Source organism: Triturus cristatus, chromosome 12, assembly GCF_964204655.1.
Source record: "Triturus cristatus chromosome 12, aTriCri1.1, whole genome shotgun sequence".
NCBI lineage: Eukaryota > Metazoa > Chordata > Amphibia > Caudata > Salamandridae > Triturus > Triturus cristatus.
The window spans coordinates 158,432,009-158,458,109 of NC_140595.1; the positions used below are offsets into that span (position 1 = coordinate 158,432,009).

At 45.5% G+C, this 26,101-nt stretch overlaps 1 protein-coding gene across 2 annotated transcripts in view; it reads right to left on the reverse strand.

The window, feature by feature from the left end:
* PIAS3 (protein inhibitor of activated STAT 3) overlaps positions 1-26,101 on the reverse strand; it is a 291,739-nt gene that overhangs the window by 34,624 nt on the left and 231,014 nt on the right. For both annotated transcript variants that reach the window (XM_085639510.1, XM_085639509.1), the window contains exon 12: positions 20,870-21,003. In XM_085639510.1, the coding sequence (XP_085495636.1) occupies positions 20,870-21,003 (134 nt within the window). The remainder of the gene's footprint in view (positions 1-20,869; positions 21,004-26,101) is intronic.

The following is a 26,101-nucleotide window of genomic DNA, read 5'->3' on the forward strand; positions in this document are numbered from 1 at the left end:
GTCCAGGTCCGATTGAAGGGGAACCTTGTGCTATTCCCTGGCCATCAAAATGAAGACGATGGAAGTCAGGCCGGGGCCCTTATGGGAGAGAAGGAAGAAGGAGCTCAACCAAGTCCCAAAGGGCAAGGGAAGCACGTGCGAACACGCAAAATGTGTTCATGGCACGAATGCCTGCACTGGCGGAGGCAAAAATGTGGCGCCCGCATGTCTCCAGCCACCGAGACTCCCTAGTGGGAGGTAGCAACGGCAGAGCAGAAGAAGTGTGCAAGGCGAAAGCCGCCTGGACAACCAGACCCTGAGCTCTAGGGTGAAGGGACAAGCAACGGGATCGTCCCCGTGAGCGGGCCCGTTCCCGAGAGGGAGAACGGTGGTGTGAAGGCGCAGGACCGGACATCCGAGTGGCCAGCAGCTTCATACGACGCTCCCTTAGGGACTTAGGCTTCATCTGCTGACAGGCATCACACTCTATGGAGTCGTGAAGCACACCCAGGCACCACATACATATGGCGTGAGGGTCCGTGACAGACATTTCTCGCGTACAGGTCTCACATGCCTTAAAGTCGGAAAGCATTGCACACAGTTCCGGGACGCCGAAGGCGTCAAGAAGGCCTGAATAACAGGCCAAGGAACCGCTGGTTTTCCTGGATCCTCGTTGGGACGCGGAAAAGAAGAAAAACTGACGTCAGCGCGCCGTGAGGGGCTTATATGGCTCCACTGACGTCACGTCCATGGACGACGTCAGGGTGGAGCCGAGCGGCGCCGCCCCCGGCGTGCAGAGGTGCTGCTGCGGAAAGTTTTCCGGATCCAATCAGACACTTCGGGATATTCTAAGTTAAGGAATCTGCGGCTAGATGTCTATCAGAAAATGCAAAATAATGATTGAATGGTGTGGGGGCATTAGTATGCTATTGAATGGTGAAGGCATTGGTGTTCTTCAGGTTGGTGGTGGCATTCTGGGGAGTTGATCAATAGTAGAAGCATCAGTATCAATAATGATGGAGTAGCATTTGGATGGTCTTAAGATGGTTGGCATCATGGTACAGAAGTGGTGTGGTGGCATCAGAGTGCCGAAATGGTGTAGTGGGAACAGCCGGCAGACGCTGTGTGGAACATCCTGCTGCTGAACAGTGGGAGTGGTGTACCGGAATGTTGGAGGTAGACCAGCATCAAGCTTTTGACGTGAAGTGGTGGAATCAGCCTGCTGAAGCTGAGTGAAGTGTCATGTTCCTGAGCAGAGGAAGAGTTGTACCCATGTGATAAAACTGGACACCCATCCCCACATTTTTACTAATACCAGCTTAGATGGCAGAATAAAAATTTTTTTTCCAAGTCCAGTGAGCCAGGTATTTTTTAACATCACTCTCCACTCACTCCTGACCCTTCCTTGCACACCCCTGCACTACACATAGTAGTCTTACCAAGAACAGTGCTCCCACGTACACGCTGGTCGTAGCACGCCCCGTCCCGTAGAGGGGCGGGAAGACCCCTATGATGAAGCATGACACCAAGGGCCCTTTTGGTGTGTGAGGGGTATTTTAACAACAGATGTGTATTCTCCACGACCGTGGGACACACATGGTATGAATGGGAATCTCTTGATATGTTATACATGCGGGTGGATCCCTTTGTTTAAGTACGCTTTGTTGGGAGGAAGTATCCACCTCCACCACTCGTTGAGTGGAACCTCTCTACTCCCCCCCTTGTTTCTCTTTCCACCCATGAGGGTCCTGAAATGGTGAGGTGGCATCAGGGTGCTGAAGGTGGGTGCCGAACAGGGGGAGAGGTAATGAAAGTGGACTTGCATTGTAGTGATGAAGGGGTTGGATGCATCAGGGTACTAGCTTATGACGTGCATGTGGCATGTAACAAATGTGTAACACGTGTGAAATGATGGTGATGAACATGTAATATATTTGTGACATCTGTGTGTCAGGATCGAGCCAATTCTGGGAGTTTTTGGCCCCAGGGCTCAGCTGATGAACTGTCCATTACTCACTTTAAAATAATTTAAGACAAGGGAGTCCAGGGGTTAAAATGAATCCCCTTGCATGTGTATCTGGCTCTGTCTGCAATATGGTAACAATAGTGATGCACAACTTCGTATGTTGTATGGTGTCCTTTTATTAGTGCCATAGGGAGCTCCAGGCATCACGTCCTATTTTCCTAAATGATGTCATTGTGGAAGGAGGGGTGAGCGCATAAGGTATGTAACGGACAACATGAGAGACCCAACCCCCTTTGCAGTCTGCATGTGTGTACCAAGTCTTAAAGTCACCGTATAGTATAACATGGTTAATGTTGCAATCCTCGCAAATGCTGGGTTACGATGCAATGTTCGCAGAACCTTGAATGGACTCTTGTGCCCTTGGCAAAAAAACACTTTTAAAGTACAATGAGAAAGAAAAAACAACCACATAACCATGTTGGTAACATACTTAAAAGTAAAACTCAAGGATATGAGAGTGGCAAAATATGTAAACTTTGAACCTTGGCATTGTGAGCTTCTGATCACAAACGGATGTTCAATCTGAACCTTTCAGACTAGCCAGTTGATCATGCTTCCAATGACTTGATTGTGAACTTTGATCACGTAAACTGTGACTGAAATATGTCCCCCATCCATTTCTTCAATTAACTTTGCATTCATTCACAAATTCCCTGCAGCTTACCATGGAACGAGCCCTCTATTCTTTAAAGAGCTGCCAAGGACCTGCTGGATTTTTTATGCCCTGTCAGTTAAACAAAATAGTCTGATTAACCTCGAAGGAACTAGAGCTATCTCTGCACTCGGCTCCAAGTGTAAACACTGCTGCCTGCAAACAAGGGAGCTTCTTTGGTATTTCATACAACGCCAGGTAAGCACCATAAAGGAAAGATTTCGCAATGTGATATGCTCACTTTCACCAGAGGGGTATTCTAGATAGCAACCATATCTAGAAGCCAGATTGTTACTGCACAAAAGAAACATTCAGCACAGAAGTATGGATTTGGCTAATGCACAATCTTCCTATCTGTTCAAACAAGAAACAGTGCGGGAGAAGTTGGGACGGGCATGCAGCGACCTGGAAGGAGTACGGGACAGTGTAATAAAAGAGGCGCTCTTGGATTTGGCACCCTATGATGACCCCCGACTACCATCATTTTAACTGACTTTAGTGTGTTATTTTACCCTAGCCTTAATGTAGGACGGTCCTGCATATACCTGCTTCTCTTCTGTCTTATAATCTTGCTGTCTTTTAGTGAGAGCCGTCATGGAGTAGAACAGTACATTTATAAGTGCTTACTATTGGCTTTGACATGGCTTCCTGTCATCTTGTTTCCTCACTTTGACTATTGGCTTTGACATGGTCTCATGTCATCTTGTTTTCTGACTTTGCCTTGCTACTGCGTACACAGATTTATGAGTTCTTACTATTGGCTTTCACATGGCTTCATGTCTGACTTTGCCTTGCTCCTGCCTACATAGCAGTGCTTGCGATTCATATTCAAGGTCTTTTCTGCTCCTCACTTGTTTTTCGCACTTCACTGACCAGAGTGAACTGGATATTATCTGTGGAATGTACAAACTCTGTCTCAGAGTCAAAATACAGAGGGCTTGGCCAGCCACTGTCTTGGCCTTGACGCAGACTGGTACAGCCTGCTCGTTTTTTTTCCAATGAGAAAGGGGCAGGGTTTGCTAGAAACTTCGCCTCACGTTGAATAATGATATTTAAGCTGGAAGCTTTCGTAGGTCAGGTGGAAGTTCACCATAGAATAGACGTATTACTGTGGATTGGAGCTGGAACTTGAGTCCTGACTGACACACCAACCTGGGCTGTTGAAAGGGCTTCCCCAAGTAAAGAGCGGGCAAGGATGTTGCAGAATCAGTTGGTGAGGTGTTCCTAACCACTCTCTCCCTCTTGTATATATTTTCTATTCTTGTCATCTGTATATATTGCATTCTATTTCAATTGTTCATTTAATTATTCATTTGACATCTGAGAATCTGCATTTACTGATATATTTGGCCTACCGTTTTGGACATTGCATTAATAAACTTATGTGTGTTATATTCCATACATTTGGATTGGTTTATTTACCTCGCCTTAAGTGACTGTTGTGTCTTACCTCGCCTTAAGTGAGTGTTGTGTCTTACCTCTGTCTTAAGGGAGTGTTGGTGTTTTGAGTGTGGCCTGATGGTGAGAAGCCACATTCATTACAGGCAGGCAAGAAATGTTGTGTGAGGGGGTTGCGGAGCTGAGTGGAAGGCAGCAGCAATGAAGGCAAAGCATAACAAGCTTCCACAAACGCAAGCAGGAAACAAAGTAGAAATGATGCCCAAACAACGTGAAGCACTGTAAACATTATTAGCACACAAAATCGAAGTACAAAATAGCTGAATCGAAATGCAAATGCACACAGACTAGACAACCTTAACTTGCAAGCAGCAAGAAAAACCACACCTAATTAGTGCTGGGTGTTTCCTTCTGAGGTTAATGCGGTTACAGAATATCAGAGAACGTGTAGTCTACACAAAAGTGATCTGGTGCCCTTCTTTCAATCTAAGCTATATTACTATCATATTGGTAAAATACAAGAAACTGGAGATGTATTATGCAGCACGCTTTGGCAATGCTCGCATGTTTAATTGCAGCAGGAAATCCTTATCAGCACTATTGGATCGCACATTGCTGTCTCAGTAGACCTTCTAGCCGAACTGGGTTTGCAAAACTTTAAGGCCATCACGCCGGCGCCTGTTGTGTTCTGCATGTACCTCTTGCTGTTTAGGAGAAGCCTCCCTAAGCTTACCAGCCTTTCATCGTGTTGCATTTGACACTGTTTGTGAGCCACGAGGCAGTGCTGTTAGGTGCTTATACATTGCCTCAAGTGTATGGCAGTCTAACTCATTGCCGGCTCATCTCTCCGAGTGAGGCCTTACCTCATTTCCCAAGAGGTGGCAAGTTGATATTTTGCTATTCGGGCCTCAACCAACCAAAAGGGATCACAGAAGTTTAGAGCAGGGTTGGGATGTCACGCTCAAAACCCTGATTCCAAGGTTTCGCATTAAAACAAGCAGTGGGGGGAGGGGAAGGCAGGGTGGGGCAAGCAGCGATGAGGGGGGAGTTTGAACGGGCAAGCAGTGACCTGGGAGGGGGGTGGAAGGGGCGGACAAGCGGTGTTCTGGGCGGGGATCACAGAGACAGGTGGAAGGAAGCAACAACGAAGGCAAAGTAAAACAAGCTTCCACGAACATGAGCAGGAAACAAAAAAGAAAATTATGGCCGATAATTACCAGATACGCATGTGGGAGCTATGAGAATCAGTGTGAGGAATGTTTGCCTGAGCTTCCGAACTACCAACAGAATGAGTGGTAGAGGCGGAAAAGCGTTAGCAAAATCCCTGACCAGTTCATCCATAGAGCATTGACTTTGGAGAACGAGTGTGGGAACCTGGAGGCGAAGCTTGGGCATTTTGCATGTTGCTTTGTGACAAACCGGTCTATGTGAGGAAATCCCCATTCCTGAAAGTATGGGAGGAGAACCTGAGGATGAAGTTCCCACTCGTGAATTTGCTGCTTCTGTCTGCTGAGAAGGTCTGCAATCTGATTGTTTACTCCTGGAAAATGCTCTGCCAGGAGATAAATCTTGTGGTGAATAGCTCATTTCCAAATGGCTTGTGCTGGGCGTGGCAGTTGGGTAGAGTGTGTCCCCCCCTGTTTTTGTTTGTAGTACATATCTGTCATGTTGACCCTGCGGACTAGGACAGCTTTGTCTATGAGGTGAGTTTGAAAGGCTCTGGGCGCTAGAAACAATGGTAGTAGTTCTAGGTGATTTATATGAAGCCTTTTGTGCTGTTGACTACACAATCCTTGGATTGTGTGAGTGAGCACCCCAACCAGTGAGCGATGCGACTGCTGTTAGCACGGTCTGTGGAACAGGGTCGATGAAGGGCCACCCTTGGGATACATTTTGTGGGTTCCACCACTGCAGAGAGCGATGGGTGCGGCCATATACCAACACTAGATCAGAGGGGACGCATGTGAAGTCTTGCATGGGGAACAATTACTATGCAAGAAACCTGGCTGCATTGGGAGAGGCCAGAGCTCTTTGAGAGTCTATGGTGGCTACCAGGTAAGGCAGTATGTTGGAAGGCTGCAAATGGGACTTCAATGCATTCACTGTAAACCCTAGTTGGTGAAACGGATCACTGACATTATATCGTCAGTCAGAATATCGAGGTACCAGAAGATCGTGTCCAAAATATCAATGGACAAAATATTGACTTCCTATCTCCATAAAGGTAAGTACCAAAATACTGATACCAAAATATCGTTGATAAAAATAGTTGTATAAAATATCGTTTTTTTTAATGTCTTAAAAAATAAATGAAATTATAAATGTAATTATATAAAACAGTTTAAACTATTAAATTTTTTTTAGAATTAGTAAATAAATGTAATGTAAAAAAATATTAGACATGCATAATTATTTATATATATATATATATATATATATATATATATATATATATATATATATATATATTTATATATATTCAAGCTCCAAGTCTCACCCTTACTGCTGCACTCAGGACGGGTGCTTTTGTCCGCTTTAACGTGAGGGTGAAATCACGGAAATAGATTCAAGCTACAAAATGCGGAGCACTCACGGGACATTATTAAGGTTGATTTAATGGTGCAAATGCATTTCGGCGTCTTTGCCTTCTTCAGTGCAATCAACTGACACCTAAACGTGGTGTGTGTTTAAATACATTTGAGAATGATCTAATTGGAGAAGTGCACATTCACCTCAAGTGACGAAGGACTGGAACAGTTCAAGGTCTAGATGCCTTTTTCCCTGGCTGCTATGTCTGTGTGTACTGAATTAAATGGAAAACAGATCGTTTTTTACTCTAAAAGGGTCTCAGTCTTTCATAGGCGATTTCTGAAACAAAGTACAGTTCCACTCACATGGTGCATAGCTCAGACAGCCCTTCGAAAGTAATCCGATCGTGGTGCCTCCAAAGATAAGTGCCATGATGTTGTTCAGGTCCCTCGTCTGCCAAATTGAAGAGAGATTTAGCATCCTGCAGGTTTCCGTATATATTACTTCACCTCCAATTAAATAATTGTCAGCAGCGCTGGTAGGGTGCTGTGTCATTCTTTCTTTTCGGCGGTGCTGGCAGTATTTAAATTCAAATTCAAGCTCCAAGTCTCACCCTTACTGCTGCACTCTGGACGGGTGCTTTTGTCCGCTTTAACGTGAGCGCATTTTGTAGCTTGAATATATATATATATATATATATATATATATATACTTAATATTAATAACTAATTATATAAATGTTAAAAACAATTAAGATTATAATTACATATATATCTAAATAAACCTGTAATATAAATATAAAAATTAATTTTATAGATAATAAGTTGTTATTAAAATTATAATTTTTTTAAATATTTCACACTACATTAATTATAACAGTAGGGAAAATGTTGCATAGCGTAGGGGATAAAATTACTATTCCCACTTCAACAAGTCTAACAGTAGGGAAAGTGTTGCATAGCGGGAGGGTAAAAATTACTATTCCTACTCCAGTGAGTGCAACAGTAGGGAAAGTGTTGGATAGTGAATGGGAATAATTTACTATTCCCACTCCACTAAGTGTAACAGTAGGGAAAGTGTTGGATAGCGGGAGGTTAAAAATTACTAGTCCCACTCCAGTGAGTGCAACTGTAGGGAAACTTTTGGATAGCAGGTGGGTAAAAATTACTATTTCCACTGCAGCAACTGCAACAGTAGGGAAAGTGTAGGATAGTGGAAGGGTAAAAATTACTATTCCCACTCCGAGTGTAACAGTAGGGAAACTGTTGGATAACGGGTGGGTAAAAATTACTATTCCCACTCCCCGAGTGCAACAGTAGGAAAAGTGTTGGATAGCGGGTGGGTAAAAATTACTATTTCCACTCCAGCGAGTGCAACAGTAGGGAAAGTGTTGGATAGCGGGTGGGAATAATTTACTATTCCCACTCCACCAAGTATAACAGTAGGGAAAGTGTTGGATAGCGTAGGGGATTAATTTAGTATTCCCACTCCTGCAATATAATTAACAATTAATTAATTGTAATTTTTTTTTTACCTCTCACCATATTCCCCTATAAACGTCACCACCAATATTGTAAAATATTAATCAATTAACAATTAATTATCAATGAATTAATTAACTAACAATTAACAATAAAATTAATAATCAAATATAAATTAATTCACACAATTAACACTATAAAATAACTTTAAATAAATATTAAATAATAAAAATGTTAATTAAATTACTTCCCACCCTACTCCCCTGCCAACCCTCTCCTAAAAAAAAGTACACAATTAACATATTAACAAATTATTAATAAATAATATCAAATTAATAACTTTTTAAACACAATTAACATATTTACCAATAAATTATTATGTATAATTAATCAATTTATAATTAATCAATAATTAACAATTAATATAAATGATTAAATACAGAAATATTAATTAATTAATTAAAATTAAATGACTTACCACCCTATTTCGCTATACACCCTCAACCCGCTATGGAATAAAATTACGCTAAAATTAATTAATATATAATTAATTAATTTTAAAAAATCGTCAATATATTTTAATTAAATTACTTCCCACCCTATTCCCCTATAAACCCACAAGACGCTACAGAATTACAATACGCAAAAATAATTTTACATAAAATTCATTACTTTAAAAAAAATTCAAACATACATTACATAAATAATATATACTTTTAACACATATACTAACCTTTAAAACACAAAAATGTGATATATTTAACAACGATATTATGACTAACAATATTACTAACTTCGATATTATAAAAAACAATATTTCTAACCTGCATATCGATATTCAGCACCACTATATTTTTAACACTCGATATTTTGTCATCTCGATATTTTAATTTCGATATTTTGACTGTTTACCGGTGAAACAACTGGATTGCGGCTTGAGTGTGTTGGGAGACACTTCTGGAAAGTGCTGGCTATGATGAGCCAGTCATCTAGGTATGGGAAGACATGGATGTGCTGTCTTCTTAGATGAGCTGTGACTACTGCCAGGCATTTGATAAATATTCTGGGAGAAGTGGTGACTTCAAACAGTAGTACTTTGAATTGGTAATGTTGGCCAACTATCACAAATCTGAGATATTTGCGATGAGCAGGGTGAATTGGAATGTGGAAATATGTGTCTTTTAAGTCTAGAGTAGACATTAAGGGGTCATTATGATGTCGGGCGGATCGCCACCACCCGACCGGCGGTGGCGATCTGCCCGACATCTCTCCCCGCCCGCACGCCATTTACCCCTCACCCTATTAACATGGCGGGGGCACAGCGGCGGAAGGAAAGACCGTGCCTGCCGTGTGGTCCTGGGCCATAATATGGTGGCGGTGCCAAGCAAGCACCGCCCGCCATGGAAAGGCATGCGGTCTTTGGATTTGGGGGGCCTGTTGCGGGCCCCCGTGGTGTTGGGGGTGGGGGATGCACTTAGGGGGTACCTATGGTACCCCCCTACATTGGCATGCACAAGGTGGCAGGCACCACCCGGTGCCTGTCACGTTGTGCATGTCAATGCACAACATGCATATTTGACATTGTGGCGGGTGCTGCACAAAGCACCGCCCGACCACAATGTTAAATATGCAGGATGCGACCGCCAGGGTGGCGGTCGCATCCTAATGGGCATAGTGGGGCCGCCGCACCTCTGGCGGTCGGTCCCGTTTACCGTTATGGTGTCGGGCGGACTTTGTCCGCCCACTATCGTAATGGACCCCTAAGCTTCTCTGCTGTAGGAGTGGGAGAACTTGTTGAAGTGTCACCATGTGGAAATGTTCTGACAGTATGCAGAGGTTTAGTTCTTTTTAGAATCAGAATAGGTCTCCATAAGCCATACTTTTTGAGAATTAGAAAATACGTGGAGTATACGCCTGACACTTGATATTGTAAAGGTACACATTCTATGGCTCCTTTTAGTAAAAGAGACTGTGCTTCTTGTTTGAGCAGGTGTAAATGCTCCAGTGACATCTTGTGAGAACAAAGTAGAATGTTTGGAGGATTGGTGGTAAGCTCCCGGCAATACCCATATTGATAATTCCTAACACCCATTTGTCTGTAGTTATAGACCTCCAAATGGGGAGGAATTGTTGTAGTCTTCCCCCGACAGGTTTGGTATAGTTGGGGGAAGTCATTGCTCATTTGGGGAAGGGGAATTACAGGGTGTCCTGCCTTTTCCTCTAACCTTAGAGTTGTTCCCTCTGTAACCTGCCCGAAAAAGTCCTCTTGAAGGGGACGCCTGGCTGTTACCTTTATAGGTGGATGTATTTTGGTCTGAGGATGTGGTCTTAGACCCTGCCCGGTAAAAGGACTGTTGAAAGGAACCTATATTTCAAGGGAACTGGAGAGCTCCCATAGATTTGGCGACCTCAGTGTCCTTTTTAAAGCCTGGTCAACATCAGGTCCAAAAAGATGTTTTTTGTCGAAGGGTGTGATCAGAATGAATTGTTGGACCTCGGGCATAAATCCTGAGATCCTTAACTAAGCATGTCTTCGAAGAAGAATGCTGGTGTTGACCTCTCTAGCTGTGCTATCAGCAGCATCCAACACACACCTTTTTGACGAATTGGAAGGAATATGCTACTTACCAGTATGCATCTGTTCTTGGCATGTAGAGCTGCAGAGTTGTACACTTAGCAGATTGTACACTTAGCATAGATCGCCATCTGGTGTTGGGCCCGGATGTTTGCAGTTTGTTTTTGTTCTTTGGACAGTCTTTGGAAGTCACGAGTTCGGTGACTCCTCCTTCGGTCCGTACTGCGCATGGGCTTCGGCTCCATCCTCAGATTGTTTTTCGCCAACAGGGAAATGATGGAGCGTAGTAATAACAGTGAGAAACCCATGTGTGTTGTACCTAAATAAGATGGACTGGAACGGATACAGGTAGCCGGGGAGGCGGGTGGGCGTGTACAACTCTGCAGCTCTACATGCCAAGAACAGATGCATACTGGTAAGTAGCATATTCCGTTCGAGGCATATGAGCGGCAGATTGTACACTTAGCATAGATTATATAGCAGTACCCAACCTTAGCGGCGACCACCGGTATCCGTTGCAGCGGTTTGAAAAAGTGTCTTTAGTACAGCCTGGCCCACACTAGCTTGCTGCTTGGAATGCACATCTACACAGTAATGTTTTGTGAAGGTGTGTGGTGTTGACCATGTGGCTGCTTTGCAGATGTCATCTAAGGGTATGTTCCCTAGAAAAGCCATTGAAGCCCCTAACTTTCTAGTAGAGTGGGCTTTAGGTGGAACAGATAATGTTCTTTTTGCCTTTTGATAGCACATTTGTATGCACTTTACAATCCACCTAGCTATCCCTGATTTAGAGATGGGGTTGCCTTTATGTGGTGGAGAGAAGGAAACGAACAATTGTTTAGTCTTCCTGAAAGGTTGCGTTCTTTGTATGTAGTACAGTAAAGCCCTCTTAACATCAAGTGTGTGTAAGGCCCTTTCTGCAACAGATTGAGGTTGCGAGAAAAAGACAGGTAATTCCACCGATTGATTGAGATGGAAGGGGGAAATGACCTTGGGCAGAAACTTCGGATTTGTACGAAGTATGACCTTGCTGTGATGTATTTGTAGGAAGGGTTCCTGTATAGTGAACGCTTGTATTTCACCAACCCTTCTAAGGGAAGTGATAGCTACGAGGAAAGCTGTTTTCCAGGTGAGGAACTGTAGCTCACATTTATGCATTGGTTCGAAGGGTGGACCCATCAGTCGTGTAAGATCTACATTTAAATTCCATACAGGGGAAGGTGGTGCCCTGGGAGGAATTACTCGTTTAAGGCCTTCCATAAAGGCTTTAATAGCGGGCACTCTGAACAGTGATAAATGCTGTCTGTTTTGTAGATAAGCAGCAATCGCTGCTAGGTGTAGGCGTATGGATGAATATGCCAGGTTACACCTGTGAAGATGGAGCAGATAGCATATGATGTGCTGTATGGATGCATCTAAAGGGTTGATTGTATTGTTACGGCAGTAAATTACAAATCTTTTCCACTTTGCGGCATAGCATGCTCTAGTGGTAGGACGTCTGGCTTCCATGATGATGTTCATGCAATCAGGGGGAAGGTTAAGGTATCCAAATTCTAAGATTTCAGGAGCCAGATCGCAAGGTTGAGCTGAGCTGGGTCCGGGTGCCTGATTTCTCCATGGTTCTGGGTTAGGAGGCATGGGGACAGGTGCAGTTTTTGATGTGGTACCACTGATAGTTGTAGTAGTGTGGTGTACCACGGCTGCCTGGCCCATGTTGGAGCTACTAGAATGAGTGTGAGGGAGTGCTGTTGTAGCTTCCTTACCACTAATGGAATTAGTGGGAGAGGTGGAAAGGCGTATGCAAATCTGCCTGACCAGTTCATCCATATCGCATTGCTCTTGGACAATGGGTGTGGGTATCTGGCGGCGAAGCTTGGGCATTTTTTGTTTTCGTGGGTGGCGAAGAGGTCTATCTGAGGATGCCCCCACTGTTGGAAGAATGGGTGAAGAACTTGTGGATGCAGTTCCCATTCGTGTAGTTGTTGCGTTTGTCTGCTGAGCTGATCTGCCATGGTGTTTTGTACGCCTGGAACGTGCTGTGCCAGGAGAACGATGTTTTGGGGAATTGCCCATCTCCATATGCTCTGGGCTAAGCGGGAGAGCTGGGGAGAGTGTGTCCCCCCCTGTTTTTGGATATAATACATTGCAGTCATGTTGTCTGTGCGAATGAGGACTGCTTTGCCCGAAATCTGTTTTTGGAAAGATTTTAGGGCTAGAAAGATCGCCAAGAGCTCCAGATGGTTGATGTGGAGCGATTTTTGCTGTGGCGTCCATAGACCTTGCATTGTGAGGTGTAAGAGGTGCGCTCCCCAGCCGGAGAGCGATGCGTCCGCTGTTAGAATCACCTGAGGAACCGGGTCCAGGAACGGCCGCCCTTTGGAAAGGTTTGTGGTGTTCCACCACTGCAGAGAGTGATGGGTGCGGCCGTCCACCAACACCAGATCCGTCAGCTGACCCTGGGCCTGGTTCCACTGTCGTGCTAGGCACTCTTGAAGTGGACGCATGTGGAGTCTTGCATGGGGCACTATGAAAATGCAAGACGCCATCATTCCTATGAGCTTCATAAACACTCTTGCTGGAAGAGAGTGTTGAGGAAGGAATGTTTTGCGCAAGGCTTGTATGCTTGCGATCCTGGCTGAGTTTGGATAGGCAATACCTTTGGAGGTGTCTATAGTTGCCCCGAGATATTGCTTTGTGTGGGATGGTAGGAGGTGGGACTTTTGGTAGTTCACCGTGAAGCCTAGCCGGTGGAGTAGTTGAATGGTGCTGTTGGTGTGTCGCACACATTGGTTGTAGGACGTGGCTTTTATGAGCCAGTCGTCTAGGTAGGGGAAGACGTGGATATGTTGACGCCTGAGGTGTGCTGCTACAACTGCTAGGCATTTGGTAAACACCCGTGGTGCGGTGGTGACCCCGAAGGGGAGAACCGTGAATTGGTAATGCTGACCGTCCACCACGAACCTGAGGTACTTCCTGTGAGAAGGGTGTATTGGAATATGAAAGTATGCGTCCTTCAGATCCAAGGTAGTGAGAAAGTCTCCCTGACAGAGGAGTGGGAGGACTTGTTGTAGGGTGACCATGTGGAAATGGTCTGAATGTATGTACGCATTTAGAGGCCGGAGGTCCAGAATGGGCCTCAGGGTCCCGTCTTTCTTTGGTATAAGGAAATACAGGGAGTAGACTCCTAGATTTTGCTGATTGAGGGGGACCTGCTCTATAGCGTGTTTTTGGAGGAGGGAGAGCACCTCCTGTTTGAGCAGTGTGGAATGTTCTTGAGACATTGGACGGTGTCTTGGTGGGATATTGGGTGGGGTAGATGTTAGCTCGAGACAGTACCCTGCCCGAATAATTTGGTTTACCCATTTGTCCGATGTTATGGATTCCCATGCGTGGATAAAGTTTTGTAGCCTGCCCCCGACCGGAGTGGGATGGTGTGGGGGGAGTGAAGGGAAGTCATTGTGCGGGCGGGGTGGCAGAACGGGTGGTGTTAGTTTTGCCCCTGCCCTTATTGTTGTTGCCTCTGTAACCACCCCTTTGGTAGCCCTTTGAAAAGGTATTTTGAGGAGGGGACTTGTAGGAGGTAGAGGCGCTATCGGTGGAGTAGCCTCTGCCTGTGCTACGAAAGGATGAGCGTCGAAAGGAGCGTTTAGGGGCCTGTGATTGGAGTGCCCCCATAGACTTTGCTGTGTCTGTGTCCTTTTTCATCTTTTCTAATGCTTCGTCCACCTTTGGCCCAAAGAGAGTTTGTTGGTCAAAGGGGTGATTTAGTATGGACGCCTGGACTTCAGGCTTGAACCCTGAGATCCTGAGCCAGGCATGGCGACGAAGCAGGACGCTGGTATTTATGGCTCTAGAAGCAGTGTCGGCTGCATCGAGGGCACACTTAATGGAGGTGTTCGTAATTAGTTTACCCTCCTGTATCAGGTCATGAGCCTTGCGTTTGTGTTTTTCGGGGAGGTGCTGCATAAGAGCCTCAAGCTCGTCGTAGTGTGCTCTGTCATAGCGCGCAAGTAGCGCTTGTGTATTTGCAATGCGCCACATGTTTGCAGCTTGGGAGGCGGTGCGTTTGCCAGACGCGTCTAGAAGTTTGGATTCCTTATCTGGCGGTGGGGCTTCTCCTGAGGACTGGGAGTTAGCCCGCTTTCTAGCTGTGGACACAACTAGGGAATCTAAGGGAGCAGGGCCCTTAATGTATGCAGGGTCTGTGGGTGCCGCCTTGTACTTCTTTTCTATTCTAGGGTTCAACACCCTGGCCCTGACAGGATCTTTGAACACCTCTGCAGCATGCTTGGTGACACCTTTAAGCATGGGCAAGATAGACGTGGACTTGTCTTGAATGTCAAATGTGTCCAGTAGGAAGTCGTCTTCCACTGGTTCACTATGCATTTCCACCCCATGGTAGTGTGCTGCTCTCTGCACTAAGTGATGAAACCCTAAGGAGTCCTCAGGGGGAGACGGCCTGGATGGGTATAGGTCGTCCTGAGGCATATTTGGTATGTCAGGGTTTTGGTAGTCTTCCCATGGGTCAGGGGTCCCCGGTGGAGTGGGGTCCATTGGGGCGTCCGCTGGGTCATAATCTGGATCCCCGTAATCCGGATCTGGGGACGGGGTTGGGGAGCGATGAGGTAAGGGTGGCGGAGACCTGGGAGGGGGAGGAGGTGGAGGAGGCAGAGGAGGAGGTAGTGGGGAGGGCACTCTGAGGGGAGAAGTAGCAGAGTCCTTCCGCTTGGGCGGTGGAGGAGGAGCCGGTGTGTCAAGACGCCTTTTCTTGACAACTAAAGTTAATAGCCCAGTCTTTGGATCTTTAAATAGAGTCTTTTGCAAAGGGTCTGGTGTAAAGAGGTCCGGTGGCACCGAATCGTCCGCTGGTGCCGATGTTTTCGGAGCCGAGGGTTTCGATGGTTTCTGTGCGCCATGCTTTTTTGGTACCTCCGGTTTTTTCGGCGTCAAAGGAGTTTTCAGCGCCGGAGCGTCGGTGCCGACAGATTTGTGTTTGTGTTTTATCGGCACCGAGAGTCCAGGCTTCGGCACCGGTGGCTTCGGAGTCGAGCTGGGTATCACTTTCTTCGGTGCCGGATGGGGTTTATCGGCACCAGGCGTCGGCTGGCTCGAGCCGGAGCTGCCGTGAGACTTCTGAGGCTTCGAAACCGGGCCCGAAGGTGGGGTGATAGAAGCTGTGTGCTTGGTTTTACCCAGGCCTGCAGGCGAGGGTGTAACGTGAGTCTCTTTGGTTTTGGGCGCGGGGGTGGGAGGGGGTACAGTACTCACGACCCGCTGCGCCGGTGTGATGTCCTTCGGAAGCGCTGACGACGTCGTCCTCCTGCTCGGTGTGTAGTTGCCCCGAAGCTCCGGCGTCGTCTCCGAAGATGTCCGGTGGAGCTGCGGTCGATGAGTGCGCCATGGTGCGTCGAGCTCTTCGATCCCGGATGGTCTTTTTTGAGCGAAAAGACTTGCAGGCGGGGCAGTCTCTAGCCTCGTGTTCTGGAGAGAGGCAAAGGTTACACATACCTGATGGAGGTCGGTGTGGGGAAATTTAGACCCACATTTTGGGCACTTTTTGAACGGAGTCCTTTCCATCGGCCGGGACCGGAGTCGAGGAGAGCCCAAAGGCCGGTGCCGATGTACGGGATGGAGAAAAGTGCCGCTTCGAGAGATGAAGTTAGATGAAGAAAACTCGAAGAACGAGGATTTTCCGTCGAGGCTGGAACCGTAGAAGTTCGAAGCCGGAGCACGAAGTATCACATCCGAGCCCGATGGCGGAAAAAAAACAATCTGAGGATGGAGCCGAAGCCCATGCGCAGTACGGACCGAAGGAGGAGTCACCGAACTCGTGACTTCCAAAGACTGTCCAAAGAACAAAAACAAACTGCAAACATCCGGGCCCAACACCAGATGGCGATCTATGCTAAGCGTACAATCTGCTAAGTGTACAATCTGCAGCTCATATGCCTCGAACATTAGTTTCCCTTCATTTACTAAATCCTGGGCTCTGGTTTTATGCTCATCTGGAAGATATTGAAGCAGCTGCTCCATTTCATCCCAGTGGGCCCCATCATATCTGGCTAAAAGGCCTTGCGTATTTGCAATGCACCAGTGATTGGCCGCCTGTGCAGCTACTCGTTTGCCAGAAGCATCAATTAATTTGGACTATTTATCTGGTGGAGAAGAATCCCCAGATGTTTGTGAATTAGCTCTTTTACAAGCATTAGATACAACCAGTGAATCTAATGGTAATTGCCCCTTGATAAATACTGGATCTGTGGGGGGAGGTCTTATATTTTTTAATCAACTCTAGGAGTTAATATGTGAGCACGCACAGGATCCTTAAAAATGTCATCTGCTTGTCTCATCATGCCCTTAAGCATGGGAAGTGTTTGTGATGATCTTTGAGTGGACCCCTAAGGTTTCAAACAAAAAATCTTCCCCGAATTCCTCTTTATTTAGTGCCACTCCATGATATTGTGCTGCCCTGGCAATGAGTTCTTGGTAGGCTACATTGTCATCTGGGGGTGATGGCTTGGCAAGGTAAATGTCCGGGTCGTTATCTGTTGGGGGATCTATAGTATAGTGAAACCATGGGTCTACCGGTAAATGTGTACCCTTTTCATCAATATCATCATTATCGTGGTGAGATTGTGGAGAATCCGGAGGTGTAATCTGTGAAGGATCAGAAGGAGGAGAGGGTGGGGGCGGAGTGGATGGGGTGGTATATTAAAAGGACTGCTAGCCACAGATTTCCTTTTTAAAGGAATTTTGTAATGAGTGTCCTCATCTGGAAGTTTGTGTTCTTGAGGTAGTTTAGTATGTATACGACCAGTATCAGGGTTAATATAGAGTTATTTTTGTTCCTGATCCTTTTTTGTTGGGACAGCATCTAAATTCAGATCGGACAAGGCCTGTTTTGTTTTCAGCGCCAGTGTTTTCGGTGCCGGCATGTGATGTTCTTTAGATGCGGAAGATTTCAGTTCAGAAGGCTGTTTCGCTTTTGGCGGGGAAAGTTTTGGTTCCGAACCAGATTTTTGCTTCAATCCAGATGGTTTCGGCTCCGAAGATGGCTTTTAGGGAGTAGGTACGGAACCAGAAGGCTTGACAGTGTGTTTCAGAGCCGAGCCTGGAAGCAGAGTGTCAGAAACGTCATCTCGGTGCCAACCGTGGCCAGATGGCAGAGGTGGTGTCGAAGCCTTGTCTTTTTTCTGGGGAAGTTTGAGGGGCAGGGGGTCTTTGGTACTCACATGACCCCGTCCTTGCGGCAATTCTTCAACGTCGAGGTCTATCTCAAGGTCCTGAACGGAGAAGATCTCTTTCTTCTTCTTACCCCGCTGATGCCCCCGCATCTTCTAGTTCGGAATGTTCACCTTAGATGTTCGGTGTGTCTTCGATGCGTTGATGCTGTCATACTCGACATCGGGCCTGCCGTTGGAGAAGAGTTTTCTTCGATCTAAATGATTTGCAGGCAACACAGTCTTCCTCCTTGGGCTCCGGACATAAGCACAAGTTACACACTTTGTGTGAATCATTGACCGGATATTTCACGTGGCACTGAGGGCAACATTTGAATGGTGTCCGTTCTATCGACAGACAGCTAAACTGACGCGGTTAGGCCCGAAGGCCATACACGAAGTTTTCCGATCAAAAGTAGTTTTCAGTGACAAACGATACGCAGAGAACTGAGAAACGCATATGCTAACAATACCGTTGAGGTAGAGAGGGTTGCGCGTCGAAGGGAACCGAAGAACGGTTTTGAACCGGTGCGCAACAACACATGTCCGAACCCAATTGCGGAAAAAAACAAAAACAATCTAACAATGAAGTCGATGCCCATGCACACTATCACCGAAAGGAGAAGTCACTTCACCTCATGGCTGGAAAGACTTCTTCAAAGAAAAACAACTTGCAAACATCAGTATCCAACACATGATTGCAGCAGTATGCAAAGCATGTGATCTACAGCTCAAATGCTTTGAACATAAAGTTTGTCCAGCCATAAATCTTAAAACTAGAAATTAGAAAGAAAAAACACCGTAAAGGTCTCGCAGAAGTTGATGAAGGAAATCGAAGAAGGGTGTTGCTGGGTCCAGAATATAGCAGCACATTCCTCCTAATAACCCTCCTCTCATCTGTGCTGTACCCCGAGTATAGTATCGAGGAGGTGTATACATCTTTGCAGTAGCATGTATTTGACCAAGCTCTCTGGTAGCAAAATAGCTTTATTTGATAAAAAGCTCTGGTAGCTTGATAAACAAATTATTACAGCTCTTCGAAGGTAAGTACTTTGTAAATGGAAGCACACAACTTCTGCCCAATCAAAACATGTACTCCTGCATTATCAAGCCAGCCCTAAAAACTGGTAGTGTCTTGAAGAAGGCGGTTCAAAATATTTAATATGCATCTAAAACAGGTTGAGCTCAAGCAAATTACAGGATCACAAACTGCCATACCCTAAGATTCTGGCTACACATATTGATCTTTACCAGTCAAGTCACATTTTGTTTTTAAAGATGTGAATCAAGTGAATAATAATTGTTTAGTCAACTATAATGCAGCAAGGGAAATCACATATGTGCCGTTTAATGCATATTTGAAACATGTATGTGTTTCTCTAAAATGTACGCAATGCTGCCTGTTCTCAAATTTAATTCTATAGCACGTTTAGTAGTTAAATAATCGTACTACTCACACACTACAAAATGCAATTCACAAACATATGTGAGGACCTGCACCTCTCACATATCTTTTCTGTGTGGAGACCACTGCCACATGTGTTAAGGTCCCTGTATACGCAGTTCTATGTTTTAATAATAAATGTGGGAGGGACTAGGGAGTGACAGAGAAATTGGAAATACTTACACCTGAGTGGTAGAGTTTTAGGAAGGGATAAGGAGGTTTTAGGGTCACCCACACAAGAGTAATCCCAAAGTGCTCTTTTAAAGTTACTAAAGCCAAAAAGGTCCCAAAACTTTCGTAAATGTACTCCAGAGCCCAGCCTTGGAGCAAATCCAGCACCACATACGGGCAAGTACATGCACTATAACATACTCCCGTAGAAAATAACTGACGCGGGAGTTAAAACAAAACCCTCTAGGAAAATAATGTTAAAATTAATATGTTTTCAACTTTTTAAATACATATATACATTTAGGGGCAGATTCCGATCCGGGTCGGAAAGCACTCCGACCGAGTCGGATCCGGAGTGTTTTCCGACCGAGGCGGATCCCTACAGTCCGACCGAACGAGTACGATGCGCACGTATGCTGTCGGACTCGGTTCAGTCGGACTCCCATAGAAGTCAATGGGAGCCGGTCGTACGACGCGTACATGGGCTCCGATTGACTGAATGGGTACGTCTCGAACAAGTGCGCCCCCTACAGTGGGTACGCGTCGGTGCCACCCGCACCGTACATGCCTGTGTTGGGGAGACCCATAGGTCTCCCCCTGTGTCCGAGTCATAGGGCTGCGGGTGTCAGGGAGTCCGACGCGGACCCCCAAAATCCGACTCCGGGGGCTTTTGCGAGCCGGACACTCCGGCTCGCACATGCTGTCCGACGCATGCATCGTACTGGCTCGGTTGTAAATCGCATCCATTGCACGCCACGGTTAGCTTCCGACCGGGACGTACGGAGCGGTTCGAACCCGGAAACGACTCGGTCGGTGAATTTCATGTAGCTCGCATCGTACTTGCTCGCTCGTACAGCTGTACGAGTCGGCCAGAAAACACGCGTACGGCTCGTAGTTTTTCCGGCCGAACCCGATTCAGTGCCCTTCCGACTGAGATCGGAATCGGCCCCTTAATTGTAAAAATCATGATTAATAAATTATATTAAAAATGTTCATGCAAATATATTAATATTAAAATTACAAACTTTAAACTTTTTTCAATAATTATTAGCATCACTAATAAATTGTAATACCCATTTAATTTAAACAGGTTTAATGTTGGTGGAAATTTTTTAATTTTCTCTTTAGGGATATTTTAAATAAAATAAATATATTTAAATTAATTATGTAGAACACATTTAAGATAATGTGCTGTAAACATTTTACTTTACTCTAGATTTAAAATAAGCACAAAATTAATTCACATCAATATTTTATAACAATTTATTACTTTTTTTCGTTTAATAATCTTAATTAAATTTTCCTATACTTTACTATAGGGAAATTTCCATCCTCATATTAAAAGGTATACATTTCAAATGCTAGCTGCAGGTTTTTGTCGGGCAGATCTTTACCTTGCATGTCTGAAGGCACCTGGTAAGACGTGTGGTAATCTGGGCTAGAGAGGCTCGATAAGTAGTCGTTGCCAATCGATGCCATGGAAGGACTGCGAAGCACAGAAGAAGGCTGATGGTCAACACTTAACATCCTGTGGAAAAGTGAAATGAAATAAGAAACCTCAGCAGAAAGTACACTTCAGATATAGGCTTTTAACAGGGAAAATATGCAAGCATGAGTGACCAAATTTCATAAATTAACCCCTTCAGTGCCCGCCCCTTTCCCCGCCCAGTGCCGGCCGTTGCATTAGCGGGCGGGGTCTATGACGAGCTGGACTCGTCATGGGCACAGCGCCACCGCGGCCCATGACGAGTCCAGCTCGTCATGGGCACTGAAGGGGTTAAAAGAAAAAGACAAACTTGTTTTGATCGACACTTTAAACAACAGTCGAGAATATTTAACAGAGAGCCACAGGTTGATTTCTTTTTCAAATAAAATAGAGCACCAGGTTTTAACCCATTCTTTATTGCACTAGAATAACTGTTCAGCCCCCTCTGAAAGGCCTCAGATGAATAAACCGCAGTACAAGAACTGAATTCATTGAAACACAACATATTACTCATTGTAAGTTTAGCTCTTCAAACCTAGTGTGATATATCCAGTCCAAATCTCTTAATATCTCACTGCAGTGGTGGATTTCCCAGGTAAATGTAAATCAAATGAAATGCGAATTAAATATCTTTCAACTCAAGTGCAGTGCCTGAGCAGCACCACTACAACAGGTAGTGACCGTACAGATGTACTGCACCTAAAATTCCAGCTCTATACCAAGGACACTGTGTCGATCCATACATACACCTTCCCTTCGAATGGTCCAGAGACTGATCCGGAGCAGCACTTAAGGTTTTCTTGCCACCACCAGTACAGTCTACAATTTGGCTTAAGTCAACAAATGTGGTTTCAAACCCAGGCAAGACAAAAATACTAAGGATTATGTTACTTACCCTGCAAGTATGTTTTCTTGCCATGTAGAGGTGTAGATTCACATGCTTTGGATATTCCTGCTATCTAGTGTTGGGTCCAGATGTGTGCAAGTTGTTTCTCTTCAAAGCAGTCTTTTGAGTCACGAGGTAAAGTGACTCCTCCTCTTCGTGATAGAGCGCATGGGCATCAATTCCATTGTTAGATTGTTCTCCCGCAGGCGCATGAGAATGGAGTGTTAAGAAAGTGTAAGCAGGGGCGGCTCCTTCACTAGGGTGGAGGAGCGTCGCCACACTGCTTTCTTGCAGTGCGAGAAGCAGAAACATAAAATGGAAATAACTTCCAGTTATTACCATTTTATTTTTGGTTGCGGGTGGGAGGCTGGGCGGGGCTGCTCTGCAACTAGGGCAGGTGAGGAGTGGTGTGCCCACTCCTGAGTGCGCAAAGACTATTGATCAGTCCTCTGGCGCCGCCCAAACCAGTTATGCGCACTCTGCCAATCTCCATGCAGGCTGCAATGGAGAAGGGCAGAGTGTGCATATATGCTCTTCGGTTGAGGGTTTGTACTTCTTTTTAACCCTTGGAGTTACTGCTTTTACAGTTGCAGGTTCTTTAAATGCCTATTTTCATGGTCCAGTATGGTAGACAGAATGGGTAAGTACAGGTTCCCACCTGTTGGCTGGTATAGTGGTGTTTCTAGAAGGAAGCAAGAGTCAACCTTTTCCTCCACCAGCTGTACACCACAAGTCTCTGCAGCCCTCTTGATGAGACTGTTCTACATTGAGAGGTCATCTGGTAATGAAGGCGTTGAAGGATAGCTGTATATTCCTTTCTCGGATTCGGTGTTAAGTTTGTTTCACGACTCTTCTTCTTTGAATCCCCGTCTCTTCACTCATATTCTCTTTGGGTTCCTCTTCCTGTGGCTCTGGTGCTGAAGGAGCCTCTAAAGCCGACTGGTCATCTTTAAGTGGCATCAGCGGTTATGACGAGATTATGAATTGCCTTAATGAATCATCAAACTCCTCCTCCTTTTGCAGGAGTGCTACCATTTTGCTCTCAAGCTTTCTGTTCTTCTCTACCCCCTGCGCCTGCTGTTTGACGTCAAGAATCGCCAAAGGAATATTTTTAGCCGTGGACGATTCTGTCGACATTGAAGGTTTAGTCCCTCCTTAGCTCCCTCTTTACCGGATCAAACCGTCAGAGGCTTCAATAGGGTTTTGTCAGTATCCATAGACCTCTTTGGCTGGCTTTCGGTCGATGTTTGTTTCCACGCTGAGGTTGCATTTTTGAACTTTCTGTCCAAGGGTTTGAGTCGGAGCCTTTCGGGGGTCTGATTACCATATGCGCCCCTTTTTTGGCCTCTTTTGTCGACTTCTTCGCTGTTTGTTTTTGCCTAGCATCTCCTGCGTAGGTTTCGACATCCGACTCTCCGCCGCGTGCCCTATCGGCCTCCTTGACATTTTCTTCACCGTCACTGAATAGTTGAGGTGGGGTGTTTGAGTGATACCTGAGACTTCTGGCTGGGCATGGTATAATGTAGGAGCATTTGTCGTCAACATACCCTCAAAGTCTGCAGGACGAATGCGGAGCAGTCCTCCTTCCTGTGGACTTGTGGGTGACAGGTTACAGACCTCATCGGGCTCTCACTGAGCAAGCTTGTGGTGGCAGATGGGGCAGAATTTAAAGGGGGTATTTTCCATGTTCCCTACCTGTCCTCATTCGCCTACCATGTTGTGGTTGTCTCCGGCGAGGTCCCTCATTGGGAGAGAAGGGTCCCCTTCTCTCTTTCGTCTTTTCTTCGCCATCTTCAGTGATTTAGTAGAATTTTGCCCAAAATCTACATTTTTTCCAAAAGCTCTTGGAGCTCCTCCATGGCTTCCAGACCCAATGGCGGAAAAAAATCATCTGAAGATGGTGACTATGCATGTAACATCTGGGGTGTCCTCTGACGTTATATTTGGGACAGGGATACCACCAGATGGTGGTCGATGACACCCACGAAAAAAGGGGGAAAAAAAGAACGACAATTTCAGACCCAACTACTAGAGGGCGGAATAATGCACAGCATGTGAATCAGAAAATTAATCTACAGCCTTGAATATGCAAATGCATCTGCAGCTTTCGTCACAATTGACAATATATTCAGCTATTGAATCTGAAAGATGCTAATTCGTTTTTTAGGTCGAGGACTATCCGGTCTTCCGAAGGCAGAACCGGAAGAAGGAGATTTAATGTTTCCTAGAGTGGCTATTTAGCCCGCCTCTCTTTTTGCTTCTCTTCCATTGGCTGGCTTCCTAAACGGAGGCCAGCCATTGGAGGAGAGAGCCGTCCCTCCAAATAGGCTCCGTCTTTTTCAGATTCGGGAGCGTGTTCCGTGCTGTTCTTTCCACTTTTTAGCCACGCCCTTTTTCGAACAGCAGGAACACGCCCCCGAATCCGAAAAAGTTTCGAAGCTTCCATCCGCCATTTTTTTGCTATCATTGGCCGTGAGGATCCATCCGTCCGGCGCCGTGTTCATGCCCCAAGCAAGCAAGTGTGGGATGATGCTCACTGCCGGGAGACGGCGAAGGCTGCTTCTGTGCAAGTCCCAGGATCTAGTGCCCGGGGCCGTTGGAGACCTGACTCCAGCCCTGGTCACAGGTACGACAGTCCTCCTTCAGACCAAAGACGCTCGAAACCGCCCCTGATGCCGGCTCCTCGCCTCGCGCCTTGGACATCTTTCGCGCACAGCCCGCATTTTCGGCAAGGACAGAGGCGCCGAGACGCTCGCGAGCAACCTTAGACAAAGTCCAAGCCCGTAAGTTAAACATTGACACTGTGCTAGTCTCTTGTTGCTAGGGAGACTGGTACATCAGGTAGCTATGTAGGTTCATTGATGTACTTTCAGAGTCTCTTGACTCAAGAACATATAGCAGGCTCGCAATGGGTGATTACTTTCTCTCCCCCACCACCACCTTCCTCCCTCCCCCTTTATTTGTGTGCACGAAGTGCTTTACTTGCGGGGTTATTCTGGAGTGTTTTGTGGGCATAGTCATTATTTCTTTTGAACCACTTTTTACTTGCATAAATGCGCAGGCGCGGCTGAATAGTGGCAGTGTTCCGGCGCCTGCGTAGTGTCAGCTTACTCTCTGTAACAGTTAAGTGCGTTTTGGAGTATTACTGCCGTCTGTAGTGTGTATCACTGTTTGTCATCTATATCTTTGGAACGTAGTGAATTTGAAATCGAAGACGGCATGAGCATCATGCCGCGATTTATAGTTGTTAATTTAATTGACAGCCTCTAAATATGTGCATGGACGGCCGACTAGTGTGATTGTTTCGGCGTCTGCGCACTATTCTCCAATTATGAGACAATCACAGCCGCCTGCTATTTGGCTACGATAGTAGTGCACTATATAAATAGGTTGTGGTTCCGTCACCAACTCACCTCAGGTCGCCGGCTCTACGTAACTATCTCTCACTCTAACACACTACTTAAAAACTTCACTCTCTTTCTATCTCACTACCTCACTTTCTATAACTACATCACTATCTATTTCTATCTCACTCTCACTACCTCACTATATCACAACACACTCTCTCAAAACTTCACTACATCACTCTCTCACTACCTCGCAAATTCACTCTCTCTACCTCGCAAATTCACTCTCTCTAACTCACTAATTCACTCTCTCTACCTCACTACCTCAATCTCTCTCTCAAATACACTAAGTCACTTACACTCACTCTTTCACTACCTCACTCTATCTCACTACTTCACTACATCACTCTGTTTCTATCCTAATACCTCACAACATCCCTCACTACCTCACTCTCTTTCACTACCTCAATCTTTCTCTATCTCACAACATCACTCACTGTTTCTATCTCACTACGTCAGAAAATACCTCACTCACTAACTCACTCTTTCACTACCTCACTCTCTGTCTACCTCACTCTCTCTCACTACCTCACTCTCTATTTCAATACCTCACTCTCTATCTCACTACCTCACTCTCTCTCTGCTAATGCAATAGGTATCACATATGCAAAAAAAAAACTAATGCCAATAGAATAGACAATGCCATAAATTTAGGGATACAAAAATCATAAAAAAATAATGAGCAATACCAATAGCTCTACCTAGAATGTTGCCGAGACCATTGCATTGTAAATGCTTGTTTTTTCTTCATGCGTATACCATCAATCAATGGTGAACCTAGGACATTAACATTCTTGACCATCAATACTTTAAGCAGTGAAACTCTGGGATTAGCCATATAGACAAT